Below are 14,797 nucleotides of genomic sequence, written 5' to 3'. Positions count from 1 at the left end.
AACCGGGCCTGTCCTCAGAGCCACACTGAGCCGGGCCTGTCCTCAGGGCCACACTGAGCCGGGCCTGTCCTCAGGGCCACACTGAGCCGGGCCTGTCCTCAGGGCCACACTGAGCCGGGCCTGTCCTCAGGGCCACACTGAGCCGGGCCTGTCCTCAGGGCCACACTGAGCCGGGCCTGTCCTCAGGGCCACACTGAGCCGGGACTGTCCTCAGGGCCACACTGAGCCGGGCCTGTCCTCAGGGCCACACTGAGCCGGGACTGTCCTCAGGGCCACACTGAGCCGGGCCTGTCCTCTGGGCCACACTGAGCCGGGCCTGTCCTCTGGGCCACACTGGACCGGGCCTGTCCTCAGGGCCACACTGAGCCGGGACTGTCCTCAGGGCCACACTGAGCCGGGCCTGTCCTCAGGGCCACACTGAGCCGGGCCTGTCCTCTGGGCCACACTGAGCCGGGCCTGTCCTCAGGGCCACACTGAGCCGGGCCTGTCCTCAGGGCCACACTGAGCCGGGCCTGTCCTCAGGGCCACACTGAGCCGGGCCTGTCCTCAGGGCCACACTGCCTGAGGCCAGTCAGTCCCGGTTGCGCTGACCACAGACTGTGCTCTCACCGGGCTGCCCGTGAGCGAGGCATTGAGGTCCCTGTCCAGAGCCGTCTCCCTCCAGGGGAGAGCGTTCCCAAGGGCGTGCTGAGCGGCTGAGGAAAGAGGAAGCCGTGATGGGCTGGTGGGGGAGGGCTCGGGGGGACGTGCCAGAGGGGCTGGCCCAGCACCCACGGCCACCGGTGCCACCACAGGGCGTGGGGCTGCGGGTGAGGAAGGCAGGGCCAGGTCGTCGCCTCAGGAGGAGGATCGGCAGGGTGTTGGCCTTAGTGCAGCCATTTCCACCCAGAACCGCTGAGCAGCCCAAGCACGGGACAAAGCGGCATGGAGGGGCAGGTGCTGGCCGGGCGAGGGCTGCCTGGGGCCTGGTCTGAGGGACATGTTAGAAATGTGAGCCCCAGGCCCTGCCAGCCCCCCGAGCCCCGAATTCAGGGCTGGGCCTGGCAATCTGCATTTAAGGAGCATTTCTTTCCCCCCCCCCCCCCCCCCCGCCCGCCCCAGGTGATTCTGACGCTGACATTGGCTTGGACCGCTCCACCCCCGTGCCAGGCATTGCCAAGCTGCACGCCTGTCTGTGCGCCCAACAAGCTGGCATCGATACTCATTTCAGAAACGGTGTCTGTTTCCATGTCAATAAAGGAGAGACTTCGGCGGGACTCCGTCGGATCTGATCTCGATGGAATAAGAATGCCAGGCAGCTCCGGGCCCGGCAAAGCCTTCCCTGCGATTCCGGCGCTGTGCGGAGGGCAGCGGTGGCACAGAGGCGTCCGGACGGAGCTCCCAGAAGCCGCCTCTGTCGCCGGCGTGCGACCGCCTCGCCCGCCCGGCCGCCCAGACACACCTGGCAGAATCAAAAGCGTGTCCCGGGCATTGGGCTTGACAGCTGCAATCAGCTGCAAACCCCAGCGGCCCCTGGAAGGAAGATGCAGACACCTGGACCGCGAGGCAGCCGCCTCGCTGTCAAATGTCACATCTGATGAGCGTCTGAGCGGCTGGTGGCCCTGCAAAGCCCCGAAGGCGGGTTTCAGAAGCAGACGCTTTCCTCAGGAAAAAATAAAATAAAAAAAAAACTGTGGCAGAATCCATATCACAGCAGCCGGAGAAACAGTAACCCATTTAAGGTAACCCAACGCAAACGGCCCTGCTCATGCCATGGTGGCTGCTGGAACGGGAAGGAGCAGGAGGGGATGGGAGGTCGAGCCAGCCGCGGAGTCCCTACTGTGTGCTACTGTGGAGTACCTACTGCGTGCCACGCATTGTCCTAGGCTCCCGGATACAGACGCGGGCAGGACGAGACAGGGTGCCTGTTCTCAGGGAACCCAGCGGAGAGAGACAGCAGAGCCCCACGCAGGCCTGTCCGTGTGAGAGGTCCGAGCCAGACAGACACTCGGAAGGACAGAAGGCCAGCGATGGCGGGCAGCGGGGGCAGCTTCTCGGGGCCAGTGGCCTGCTGGCCGAGACCAGAGGTGAGAGGGAGCCAGCCGTGCAGGGCGGCGAGGGAGAGCATCCCGGGCAGAGAGGACAGCAGGCGCAGAGGCCCTGGGAAGGCCGTGCTCATCTGCTTGGGAGAGGCCAGGGGGAGAGGGCCGGGGCCGAGGGGCCAGGGCGCCAGAGCGGGACAGCTGGCCCCCAGGGGAGGGGAGCTCTGCCAGAGGCTGTGCTGAGCCCCCGGGGACTGAGATCGCCGCCCAGCCCTCTGTCTTCCGGCGCCTTTGCTTCCCGGTGCACCATGGCCGTCCTCCCTCCCCGGGCTGCTGCCGTGGGTGTGCCTGCGAGGGGCTCAGCAGAGACCGGCTCACAGCCCGTGTGTGATGCTCGGCTCCAGCACCCTTCCTCCCCGTCCCGGTGCCCAACGTCAGCCCGCCACCAACGCTGAGCAGCCGCTGGTGCAGACCGTGCTGCAGAACCCGCCCGGGCATCTCCGAAACAGTCTCGCCAAACCCCCCGGGCGGCGAAGAGGCTGCGCTCTGGAGCCTGCGCCACCCCAGAAGGTCCGACCGGCTGCTCTCCCGGCCGCGGGCTCTGTGAGGACCCAGTTCTCTGTGGCTGCGCCCTGTGCCCTCACAGGCTGCCCGCCTGGCAGGGGGGTGTCCCCCCACGGGGCCCCGCTGACGGGCAGGTGGCAGCTCAGGGTGCGGCCTCTGGAGCCAGACGGGCCCCATGCAATCCCAGCCCGGCCACCCCCTGGCACGGCGCCCCTCCGGGGCCTCACTGCCCCTGTCTGTGGGGCGGGCCGTGTTTAGGTTAAGGGAGTGGGTGGAGGTGCTGCCCGCTGCGGGTGCGCCAGGCTGAGGTACAGCAGCAGACCTGGGGCCTGACCCTTCCCGCTGGTTCCTGGGGTTCCAGCAGGTCGGACCACCCTGAGAAGCCCCCTGCCCGGGCCTCCCTCTCCTGCACCCACCCTCACCCCGGCCAGACCAGGCGCCTGGCTGACCCCGTGGAGCTCAGGGCTGCAGGGCGCAGCGGTGGCTGGGAGCTGCCGGCCCGGGAGCGAGCCTCATCTCTCCCCGCGCTCAGCACGGCCCCACCAGGGCAGCGTCTGCAGTAAAGGTTTGTTCACTAGTAAGTGAATGAATGAACCGCTTTCCCGTGGCCACAGACGCAGCCCCTTTAGGACAATTAAAGTGACGGCACATGGGCATCCCTCAGCTCCGGCAGCAGACGGGACCTTGTCTTCCTCGCTCTTTTCTGTCTACATCGATTGATTCCAGGGAGGAGGAGAGAAACATCAGTGATGAGAGAGAACCACTGATCAGCTGCCTCCTGTGCGCCCCCCAATGGGGATAGAGCCCACAGCCTGGGCATGTGCCCTTGATGGGAATCGAACCTGGGACCCTTCAGTCAGCAGGCTGAGGCTCTATCCACTGAGCCAAACCAGCTCTTTCTCGTTCTTTTAACTCTGGGTCCCCAGCGCCTCCCCGACCCCCGGGAGAGTCAGCGTCGCTGCCCGCCAGGCTCCCAGTGAAAGGCTCGCCTGCCAGGTGGAGGGAGGGACGGATAAGGACAGGGACACTCAGACAGACTGAGGAATAAGCAGGCCCACACTGGGACGGGCGGGTCTGAGGGGCTGAGAGTGGGGCCTTGGGAGAGGGGCAGCTGACAGCTTTTCACAGCCCGTCGTCTGTCCTCCTGTCTGTCCCCCTGTCTGTCCCCCTGCTTCTCAGATCTCCTTGGGCTCCAGGGAGTTAGGACCTCACTGCTTCTCCCCTCTCTCCCCCTTTCCCCTGAAGGGCCTGGCTGCCCCTTGCTTTCCACTGGCTCCAGACTGGACGTGGGCGAAGCCATTGTGCCCACACACCTGTCCTCCCACGGCACAGAGGTGGGCACACCGCTGGCCTCCCCACAGAATGCCCCCACACACACTTTGATCTCCGGTCCATCTCTGGCCACTGCCGTCTCTCCCAGGGATGAGAGCAACACCCGCTAAGCTATGCCGCCGTGTTTAGCTCCCCTCCCGCCCTCCCGCCTGCAGGTGGAGGGATGGACGGATAAGGACAGGGACACACAGACAGACTGAGGAATAAGCAGGCCCACACTGGGCGGTTAACATGCAGTAATGCCGGAATAACCACTGCGCGCTCGCAGCTGTAACCTGCTTGTCCCTGCCTGCGTAGACCTCGGTGTGCAGTACAGACGTAGATGTATAATCTGAATAGTCTCTTCCCTGCTCAAATGCCGGAGTCCCCACCACACCCCCTCTTCCTACGGCGGCCCCCCACCTCCAGCCCGCCTCCCACTCCCACCACCTCCCCTTGGCCACCTGGCGCCCAGCCTGGCTGCTCCTGCCCCAGGCTGTGCCTCCGGCCCTCCACCCGGCTCTTTATCAACCGACCCCTTCTCATCCTTCAGATGAGGCTCCACAGGCGCGGCCGGCTGCTTCCTCCTCCATCGCCCGCTGCCCGCTGCCCCTGAGGTGGTCTTGTGTGTTTGTGGGTTCCCTTTGCTCCTCCCCCCAGACTGCCAGCTCCCGGGTCTGTGCCCGCCTGCCCCCTTGGTCCGTCAGACCAGCCCGGCCCAGCTCAGAGCAGACGCAGGGAGCACTGGTGAAGGACGCAGGTGGCTCTGCAGGCTGCTGACCCAGCCAGTGTGTCAGGAGGCGAGCTGTGCACCGGGGGGGAGGGAGCGGCTGTGGGACCTGGGCAGGGGCAGCAGGTCTCCCGTGGCCCCTGCCTGGGTCTCCTCATTCTTAATTCCAGGCTGTCTGCCAGGACCGGGCTGTCCCTGCGGCCTTCCCTCTTTCCAGCTCCCCAGCTGCCCCCCAAGAGCCCCTGACTTCTTCCTGCAGGGTCTCCTGCCCACCCCGCAGGGGTCTGCGCGGCTCAGCCCAGCGGGGGCCAGGGGCACTCCGCCCTGGGCCCGGCTCTCCCTTTGCCCCTGCCGTAGGAGTCCTGGGCTCTCTGCTGGCTTCTCTCTGAGGCGTGTGCTCCCAGCTGCCTCCCCACCCGGTTCTCACCCCTTCTTCCAGGAAGCCCTCCGCCCTGGCACAGACACCTGCCACTGGCCAGGGTGTGAGCCCAGGTCCGCCCAGGAGCCACCTCCTGTCGCCCTCCTGGCCCGTGGCTCCTGCAAGAGCCCCTTTCCTCCCAGAGAAGCCAGGCCCTCTCCCCTCCCCTCCCCTCCCCTCCCCTCCCCTCCCCTCCCCTCCCCTCCCCTCTCCAGCAGGCCTGCCGGCCCCCTCCTCCATCCGCTCCCTCCAGGCTCAGCCATTCTCACTCCGCTGCTAAGATCACAGGAGCTGGAGTCAGACAGGCCTGAGTTTAAATCGTCCCTGTCTCAGTCTGAGTCTCCCCAGAAGCAGACCCCAAGGAGGTAGGAATTCAAAAGGAGGGACGACCGTGAGGTGCAAAGCACAGGCCTCCTGCAGACCCCAGCCTGGGGCGAGGGAGGGGCACAGGGGCCGAAGCCTGGGCTCTGGCGGCTGGGAGCCACTGAGCTTCACGAGGGCTGCGATGGGCGGGCACCGGCAGCGCCTGCTCCGCCCGCTCTGCCACGCACTCTGAGCTGTGAGCCCTTAGGCAGGTCCCTCCTCCTCCTCCTCTCTGGCCTCAGTTTCCTCGTCTGCAGACTGTGGAGTGCACTCTCTGGAGGGCTTGGGGCGGCGAGAACAGGAGGTCAGGCAGGAGAAGCCCCCCGATGGCAGCTGGGCGGGGAGCACACGGGGGCAGGGCATCCAGGGCTCCTCGGAAATGCCGCCCCTTTCACTCAGGTCTCCCGTCAGCTCTTCCCCTTCCTGTCCGCAGCGGTCCTGCTCTCTCTGCCTCCCTCTGCTTTCCGGCCCAGACAGGACTTTTCCGAGCGGGAGCCCTGGACTCTGTCTGTGTCCCCCGCAGCGAGGCACACCAGGCCTGACCTTCCTGGCCACAGCTGTGACCTTGGGCATCCGCAGCTCAGACAAATCCTGCCCACGGACCTCCCCTGCCGCGTCTCTGGGGGCCGATGGCGGCCCAGGCCGGACTTCAGCTCCGCCTGTCCGCAGCTCTCAGCCCCCTCCGGCTTGCTTAGCACCCCCTCGCCCCAGTGAGGGCCGCCGCGGCCTGCAGAGGCCTCGCTCCGCTGACTCCGCCTGTCTCCCCATCTGCAGGGCCTGCAGGCCGGGGAGAGGGCCCCGGCTCCTCTCGGGGCTCCCCCTCGAGACGGCCCGTCGGCACAGGCTCGGGGACGAGGCACTTACGGGCTGGGTACCGCTCGTATCTCTCGTGGCGGCAGTCCAGGTGCAGGCCCTCCTCCTCACGCCGGTCCCGCTTGTCGAACCTGCAGAGACAGAAGCCGGGGCCTGTGTGAGGAGGGGCTGAGCGGGCGGGCCGGCACAGCACCTCCGGAGCGCACTCTGCCCTCCCCCCGCCCGGGGAGCATCCTTCCCGCTTCCCGACGGAGAAACGGAGGCGCCGAGGGGACCGGACTGACGAACGCTGACGAACGCGACAGCTGGTGAGTTAGAGGCAGCACCGGGTGCAAGTCCACGTGCGTGCGCTCACCAAGGGAGGCCCGGTTACCTGCAGACGGCAGGCTGCAAGGGAAGGCGAGGGGTTTGATGTGTGTGAAGCATGATGCACGGACCTGCAAAAGTAATTTGGTTGGCTCTGGCCTGTTGCTCAGTGGTTAGAGCGTTGGTCCTTGGACCGAAGAGTCTCAGGTTCGATTCCCAGGCGAGGGCACGTACTTGGGTTGCAGGTTCATCCCCAGCCCCAGTTGGGTGCATGGGGGAGGCAACCCATCAGTGTGTCTCTCTCACATCAATGTTTCTCTCTCTCTCACTCTCTCTCCCCTCCCTTCCTCACTTCCACTCTCTCTAAAAAGCAACCGGGGAAAATATCCGTAGTGAGGATTAACAACAAACACACTTATTTAGCGGAAGGTATATCAGAAGCCTGATGGCGCTGAACCCCAGGTAAGAAACTACGCGGGGTTAAATCCGGAGCTTCCTTTTTCCATTTCCGTTTCCTGGTTTGGGCGATGGACTTATTACCGTGTCCCTTTGCCTGACGACACGAAAGCCCTTCCTAAAGCCACGTCCACATCCAAACAGCGCCCGCTTCTCCCGCCAGCGCCACCGAGGGATACGGTCACGGCCTCCTCCTCTGGCAGCCCAGCTCCCCCGCTCCGAGGGCCCTGGGCCATGAGGCAGGAGCTGACACGGCCAGGGGGGCGGCGGCTCCAGGCCCAGACACCCCGCCCCGCCCCGCCCCGCCCCGCCCCACCCCGCCGATGATGGAGCCGAGAGCGGCAGGGCCACGGGCCCACACGGCACTCACCCACTCACAACCCACATAAATCGCAGCCCAAATGTGCATCCCCCTCAGTGAAACGCAGCCTGGCCCCCCGAAGACTCCGGGGCAATCACTGTGTTCCCTACGAGCACCCAGCTCCACCGCTGGCCCGCATCCTGATACCTCCCCTCCCTGCCTTTAAGCCCCTCACAGCCGTCCCAGACCTCCCTCCCCACACCTCCCTCCCCACCTCCCTCCACACACCTCCCTCCCCACCTCCCTCCCCACCTCCCTCCCACACCTCCCTCCCCACACCTCCCTCCCCACCTCCCTCCACACACCTCCCTCCCCACCTCCCTCCCCACACCTCCCTCCCCACCTCCCTCCACACACCTCCCTCCCCACCTCCTTCCACACCTCCCTCCTCACACCTCCCTCCCCACCTCCCTCCACACCTCCCTCCACACCTCCCTCCACACCTCCCTCCCCACCCCTCCCTCCCCACCTCCCTCCACACCTCCCTCCACACCTCCCTCCCCACACCTCCCTCCCCACCTCCCTCCACACCTCCCTCCCCACACCTCCCTCCCACACCTCCCTCCCCACCTCCCTCCACACCTCCCTCCCCACACCTCCCTCCACACCTCCCTCCACACCTCCCTCCACACCTCCCTCCCCACACCTCCCTCCCTCACCTCCCTCCCCACACCTCCCTCCACACCTCCCTCCCCACACCTCCCTCCACACCTCCCTCCACACCTCCCTCCCCACACCTCCCTCCACACCTCCCTCCACACCTCCCTCCCCACACCTCCCTCCCACCTCCCTCCCCACACCCCCTCCCTCCCACACCTCCCTCCATACCTCCCTCCCCACACCTCCCTCCCCACACCTTCCTCCCCACCTCCCTCCCCACACCTCCCTCCCCACCTCCCTCCACACCTCCCTCCATACCTCCCTCCACACCTCCCTCCCCTCACCTCCCTCCCCACCTCCCTTCACACCTCCCTCCCCACCTCCCTCCCCACACCTCTCTCCCCGGGCCTCCACACGCTCTCTGTGCCCTCGTTCCTCCCCTCTCACCATCCACTGCACCCCTCAGCCCCATGCCAGGGGTCTCCATCCTCGCCAAGCAAATGTCTCCCCACCCCACCCCCCATTATCTGCTTTGTCCTTTCACCTCTTGTTCCTGCGCAGCCCCGTCTAGGGGGAGGCGAGCTGGCACGCCAGTTTGGAAATGACAGGCGTGGGCCGGGGGCCACTGAGGCCTGCCCACGCTGTCCGCACAAGGGGCGGCCTGGCTGCAGGGGCGAGCTCTGGGCACAGCCTGGCCCACAGGCCTCTGTGGCCGGGAGGCCGAGGGCGGACGCTGCGAAGGTCACATCAGGGAAGACGTTCCCTCTGTCTGTTACCGGAACGTCTCTGCTACTCTCCGGAGAGCACAGGTTTGTTGAAAAACCCTCCCACCACACCGGGAGAGCAGTCCTGTAACTACGCCTCCGAGGAGCAGCGCTTCTCAGAATTAATCCCTACATTAATAGCCTCACATTCAACACGCCTTTTTGTAACCTGATTTTTTTATAACTTACCCAGGAGTTTCCCACCTCTTTCTATACCAGTACGTGTAAACCTCACACGTGTCTTTTCCTGAAAGTCGCTTGTGAAGATGACCATATCCAACGCCCTACCGACGAGCGTTCGGGTGGCTTCCCGTGTTTTCGCTCTTCTGAGCAATGCTGCCTGCGCGCCCAGCAAGGAGCTGCGCCCCCCTCAGAGGTGCTTGTGGGGGGAGGGGGCGCGGCCAGGGGCTGTGCTGGACTCCAGCCACTGGACAGGCCCCCGAGCCCATCCTCCTCCCGGCGCGCCTGCCTGTGGGTCAGCGGACACCGGCCCCCGCCATGGCTGCCTGCGTCTCACAGCCTTAACCTTGACCATCTAGGCTCCCAGGTCCTGGGGCTTCTTCCGCTGAAGTCACCCCCCTCCCGGCCTCCTGCTGGGCCCCTCCTGGGGCCGCTGACAGCCCCCGCCTGGGGGTGGGCCAGTGGGCAAAGGCGTTGACGTTTAAGGCAAGAGCCAGCCCCGCCCGGCATGCCCCTGCTCTCCCCATCACTCAGACCTTGTGGCTAAGACACCCGGAGTTCAATAGCTAACATGTCGAAGGACACCTGCCAGTGAGGGAGCAGCTGCTGTGGGCCAGGCCTGGTGCTGCCCGAGGGCCACAGGTCTCATGCCTGCCTCCTGGCACAGGGCTCCCCACGGCTCCTCCCGGGGGGGGGGGGGGCTCCTCACAGCCCGGCCCCCTCATGGCCCGGCCTGGCCACTGCCCCGTGCCAGGCACTTCCTGGTGTGCGAACTGACAGTCTACGTGCCCGGCTTCTCCAATCCTGTGACAAAGATCTGGGCCTCCGCCTTCATTTTCAATCTACCTGGCACCTCCTTTTAGGTAAAATACGCTAAACCGGAAGGTGAAGTGAAAACGCACCCACAAAGGGCAGGCGTGGGCGCAGCAGCGATATCACTCGCAGCAAACGCTTCCCCACCCTCGTCTCCGTGTCCGTCCTTGTGTCCCACGCCCGGGCACGTGGGCGCCCGCAGGACCGCCTGGCATCGGGGGCTGGCTGGCACCCTCCTCCCGGGCGCCTCTGCCTGCCACGCCCTCCTCTGGGCCTGAGCCGCGGCCCCTGCCCGCCCTCCAGCCAGGGCTCCGGCACCGGCAGTGCCCCCAGGGCCCCCAGGAGCCGGCCCAGTGCAGGCCTGACCGGGCAGGCAGGGCCGAGCGTCTGCGTTTAACAGCTTCCGGGCGAGGCTCATGCCGTCGGCCGGTCACCTTTGAGGAGCCAGGCCCTGGGCTGCTCTGGGCGCTCGGGGCCTCTGCAGGCTTAGGCCCAGTCACCCCCTCACGGCGCCAGGGACTGCCTGCAAGGGCATCACCAGGGGGCAGCAGTGGTGACGGTCGGGCATGAGGCCAGGCATGAGACCACCCACAGCCCTGCCAGCCAGCAAGCCCTCCCCCAAACCCCTCCTCATCCCCCCACCCCCCGCCCCGGCCACTGGTGTTTAGGAGGAACTGGAAGCAGCTGTCCTTCCCACTGGTCAGTTCCCACCACAAGGACTGGTCTGACTTCCACCTTCCCTTAGGGCCTCGGTCAGCCACCGACTGATCTAACTGTGGGGGCTGGTGAGGGCTCCCCATGCTCCCCACTCCTGAGGGGGAGAGACGGGAGGGGACACGGCGGTTTCAATGGCCCCAATCAGAGTGATGAGGTGCCAGGGCCGCTGGGCAGTGACCCTCAGGCAGAGCAGCGGAAGGGAGGCTGAGGGCTGGCAGGGCTGGGGGGGGGCTCGGGCCCAGTGCGGGGACAGGGAATGGCGATTTTCCAGCCTCCGTTTCCGCAGAGCCAGGGCGGGAATGAAAGGAACGTCGCAGATGAGTGGCCGCAGGCAGGAACACAGACCTGGCGTCAGGGCCATTCGAGGGGGAGGATAAATGGGTTCTCTGAGGGTCCTCTTTTCTTCTCCATTTTACGAGCGAGCGGCACCCTCCCGGACAGAACGCCGGCCCAGGAGACAAAGCTCGCGCGGCAGGCCCTGCCCGTCCCCGAGGCCCGCAGTCTTCTCCCGGCTCCGATATTGAGTTTTAAAAGAAACGCCTCGATACCATCGCCTGGAGATGGTTTCGGAACCGCCTGGCGGTATTATTCCGAGAAAAGCAATCGCCGGCATTAGGGAGCCCCCACCCCCAGCCGCACCGGCCGGCCCAGCGGGCACGCTCCCGCCTCGGGCTGTCAGCCCCGGCCTTGGCCCCGAGGACAGAGCGGGGAGCCGGCCACAGCGGGGAGCACGGGGGGGGGGGGGGGAGGCAGCTCCCAGAGGGCAAAGGTGACCTTGGCCTGACAGACCTGCCAGTAACAGGGCCAGAGGCTCCCTCAGAGAGGCTTCCCCTGCCACCACTGCCCCCCTCTGCATACTCCTGAACAGGGAGGGAGTGGGCATGTGTGTGCCCCCCGCACCCCCCGAGCTGCAGGAATAATTGCGGGAAGACGGGCCAGGATGGGGGTGCTCTAGGCAGAGAGGGGGCAATGGGGGTGCTCCAGGCAGAGAGGGGGCAATGGGGGTGCTCCAGGCAGAGAGGGGGCAATGGGGTGCTCCAGGCAGAGAGGGGGAAATGGGGTGCTCAGGCAGAGAGGGAGCAATGGGGGTGCTCCAGGCAGAGAGGGGGAAATGGGGTGCTCCAGGCAGAGAGGGGGCAATGGGGGTGCTCCAGGCAGAGAGGGGGTAATGGGGGTTTTCCAGGCAGAGAGGGGGCAATGGGGGTGCTCCAGGCAGAGAGGGGGCAATGGGGTGCTCCAGGCAGAGAGGGAGCAATGGGGGTGCTCCAGGCAGAGAGGGGGAAATGGGGTGCTCCAGGCAGAGAGAGGGCAATGGAGTGCTCCAGGCAGAGAGGGGGCAATGGGGTGCTCCAGGCAGAGAGGGGGCAATGGGGTGCTCCAGGCAGAGAGGGGGAAATGGGGGGCTCCAGGCAGAGAGGGGGCAATGGGTGCTCCAGGCAGAGAGGGGGCAATGGGGTGCTCCAGGCAGAGAGGGGGCAATGGGGTGCTCCAGGCAGAGAGGGGAAAATGGGGTGCTCCAGGCAGAGAGGGGGCAATGGGTGCTCCAGGCAGAGAGGGGGAAATGGGGTGCTTTAGGCAGAGAGGGGGCAATGGGGTGCTCCAGGCAGAGAGGGGGCAATGGGGGTGCTCCAGGCAGAGAGGGGGCAATGGGGTGCTCCAGGCAGAGAGGGGGCAATGGGGTGCTCCAGGCAGAGAGGGGGCAATGGGTGCTCCAGGCAGAGAGGGGGCAATGGGGTGCTCAGGCAGAGAGGGAGCAATGGGGGTGCTCCAGGCAGAGAGGGGGAAATGGGGTGCTCCAGGCAGAGAGGGGGCAATGGGGGTGCTCCAGGCAGAGAGGGGGTAATGGGGGTTTTCCAGGCAGAGAGGGGGCAATGGGGGTGCTCCAGGCAGAGAGGGGGCAATGGGGTGCTCCAGGCAGAGAGGGAGCAATGGGGGTGCTCCAGGCAGAGAGGGGGAAATGGGGTGCTCCAGGCAGAGAGAGGGCAATGGAGTGCTCCAGGCAGAGAGGGGGAAATGGGGTGCTCAGGCAGAGAGGGAGCAATGGGGGTGCTCCAGGCAGAGAGGGGGCAATGGGGTGCTCCAGGCAGAGAGGGGGCAATGGGGGTGCTCCAGGCAGAGAGGGGGTAATGGGGGTTTTCCAGGCAGAGAGGGGGCAATGGGGGTGCTCCAGGCAGAGAGGGGGCAATGGGGTGCTCCAGGCAGAGAGGGAGCAATGGGGGTGCTCCAGGCAGAGAGGGGGAAATGGGGTGCTCCAGGCAGAGAGGGGGCAATGGGGTGCTCCAGGCAGAGAGGGGGCAATGGGGTGCTCCAGGCAGAGAGGGGGCAATGGGGTGCTCCAGGCAGAGAGGGGGAAATGGGGTGCTCCAGGCAGAGAGGGGGCAATGGGTGCTCCAGGCAGAGAGGGGGCAATGGGGTGCTCCAGGCAGAGAGGGGGCAATGGGGTGCTCCAGGCAGAGAGGGGAAAATGGGGTGCTCCAGGCAGAGAGGGGGCAATGGGTGCTCCAGGCAGAGAGGGGGAAATGGGGTGCTTTAGGCAGAGAGGGGGCAATGGGGTGCTCCAGGCAGAGAGGGGGCAATGGGGGTGCTCCAGGCAGAGAGGGGGCAATGGGGTGCTCCAGGCAGAGAGGGGGCAATGGGGTGCTCCAGGCAGAGAGGGGGCAATGGGTGCTCCAGGCAGAGAGGGGGCAATGGGGTGCTCCAGGCAGAGAGGGGGAAATGGGGTGCTCCAGGCAGAGAGGGGGCAATGGGGTGCTCCAGGCAGAGAGGGGGCAATGGGGTGCTCCAGGCAGAGATGGAGATGGCATGCTAGCATCTTCCATCACACACACACACACACACACACACACACACACACACAGAGAGGGTGACACCAGGAGAATTTAGTTCCAGAAGTTTCTTCTAGCCAGTGAGGCTGCTCAGTCATGGGGACAGAGTGCGCCTCAAACCCCACGTGTGCACCCTGGCCCCAGCACACACGTACACACACACATGTGTACACACACACACACACACACACACACACACATACAAGCACAAACCCCACGTGTGCACCCTGGCCCCAGCACACACGTACACACACACATGTGTACACACACACACACACACACACATACAAGCACAAACCCCATGTGTGCACCCTGGCCCCAGCACACACGTACACACACACATGTGTACACACACACACACACACACATACAAGCACAAACCCCACGTGTGCACCCTGGCCCCAGCACACACGTACACACACACATGTGTACACACACACACACACACACATACAAGCACAAACCCCACGTGTGCACCCTGGCCCCAGCACACACGTACACACACACATGTGTACACACACACACACACACACAAGCACACACCATTTCCCACCGCTCAGGATCTCCCCAGCAGGCTCGCTCCTGCACAGAAACCCCAACAGCCCCGGGTGGAGCAGCGTTGGGGCGGAAGCGGGAGAGGCGGGGTGAGGTGGGGCCACTCCTGCCTCTCCTCTGACAGGACCAGCGGGGCGGCTGGGAGACCTCGCACCCCCCACCTCCCGCCCCGGGCTTGTCTCCTCCCACACCCTCCGCCCTCTGGCTGCCTCGCACCTTGCCTGCCCTCCCGCTGGGAGCCTCAGGGACCCCCCTCAGCGCTGGGCAGAGATCCTGACCAGCCCCCAGCTGTGACCTTGGGCAGGTCACTACGCCTCTCTGTGCCTCGGTTTTGCAGCTATAAGATGGGGGTACAGGGATACCTACTACCGCCCAGAGGTGTCGGGGATGAACATCTAAAGCATGTAGGGAGTGCCAGCTGTGCTTATGAACGTGATTTATTAACGTCCTAATATCTAACACGCCGTCTCCATCTCGTCCCCAGTTAACCGTTCCCGAGCTTCCTCCTCTGCACCAGTGGCAGAAGGGCCGGGCACAGGCATGCACCGAGCACTCTCCGTGTGCCCGCCACTGTGCCCAGCACGTCCCTGGCTTGTCAGAGTCGAGCCTTCCTTCCCAGGACACCAAGAGCCCTCCACTGGGGTCAGAGGAGATGGCCCGAGTCCCACAGCAGCAAAGCAACAGAAATGGGAAACAAAGGTGAGGGCCCTCCACCCCCCACGGCCACCCCGCTCCTCAGGGAGAAAACGTGGGCAAGCAGGACCCTGGCTCTCTTCCCGCGTCGCTGGGGCCATTCGAACGGGGCACCAGCAAGCGGAATTCTGGGTACTGAGCGTCCTGCTTTCTGCGTCAGCAAACAAGCTACCCACGGCGTCCCAGGCTCTCCAGGCCGAGGGGACAGCTGCTGCCGGGCTAATGGGGTGAGTTTAGACATCGGGCTGCTCATGTGGCTTCTATAAACGTCCCTGAGTGCCCACCCTGGGTCCCTCTATGCCATCCA

At 65.4% G+C, this 14,797-nt stretch overlaps 1 protein-coding gene across 4 annotated transcripts in view; it reads right to left on the bottom strand.

Annotated features, from left to right (window-relative positions):
* GSG1L (GSG1 like) overlaps window positions 1–14,797 on the bottom strand; it is a 167,632-nt gene that overhangs the window by 7,114 nt on the left and 145,721 nt on the right. For 2 of the 4 annotated variants that reach the window (XM_045572523.1, XM_045572522.1), the window contains one exon: window positions 6,272–6,351. The exons of the other annotated variants lie outside the window; for them this stretch is intronic. In XM_045572523.1, coding sequence (XP_045428479.1) covers window positions 6,272–6,351 — 80 coding nt within the window. The remainder of the gene's footprint in view (window positions 1–6,271; window positions 6,352–14,797) is intronic. 4 annotated transcript variants of the gene reach the window in all.

Source organism: Pipistrellus kuhlii, unplaced genomic scaffold (assembly GCF_014108245.1).
Source record: "Pipistrellus kuhlii isolate mPipKuh1 unplaced genomic scaffold, mPipKuh1.p scaffold_m20_p_48, whole genome shotgun sequence".
NCBI lineage: Eukaryota > Metazoa > Chordata > Mammalia > Chiroptera > Vespertilionidae > Pipistrellus > Pipistrellus kuhlii.
The sequence above is the reverse complement of the archived record's forward strand: the minus strand, read 5'-3'. Positions and strand labels throughout refer to the sequence as shown.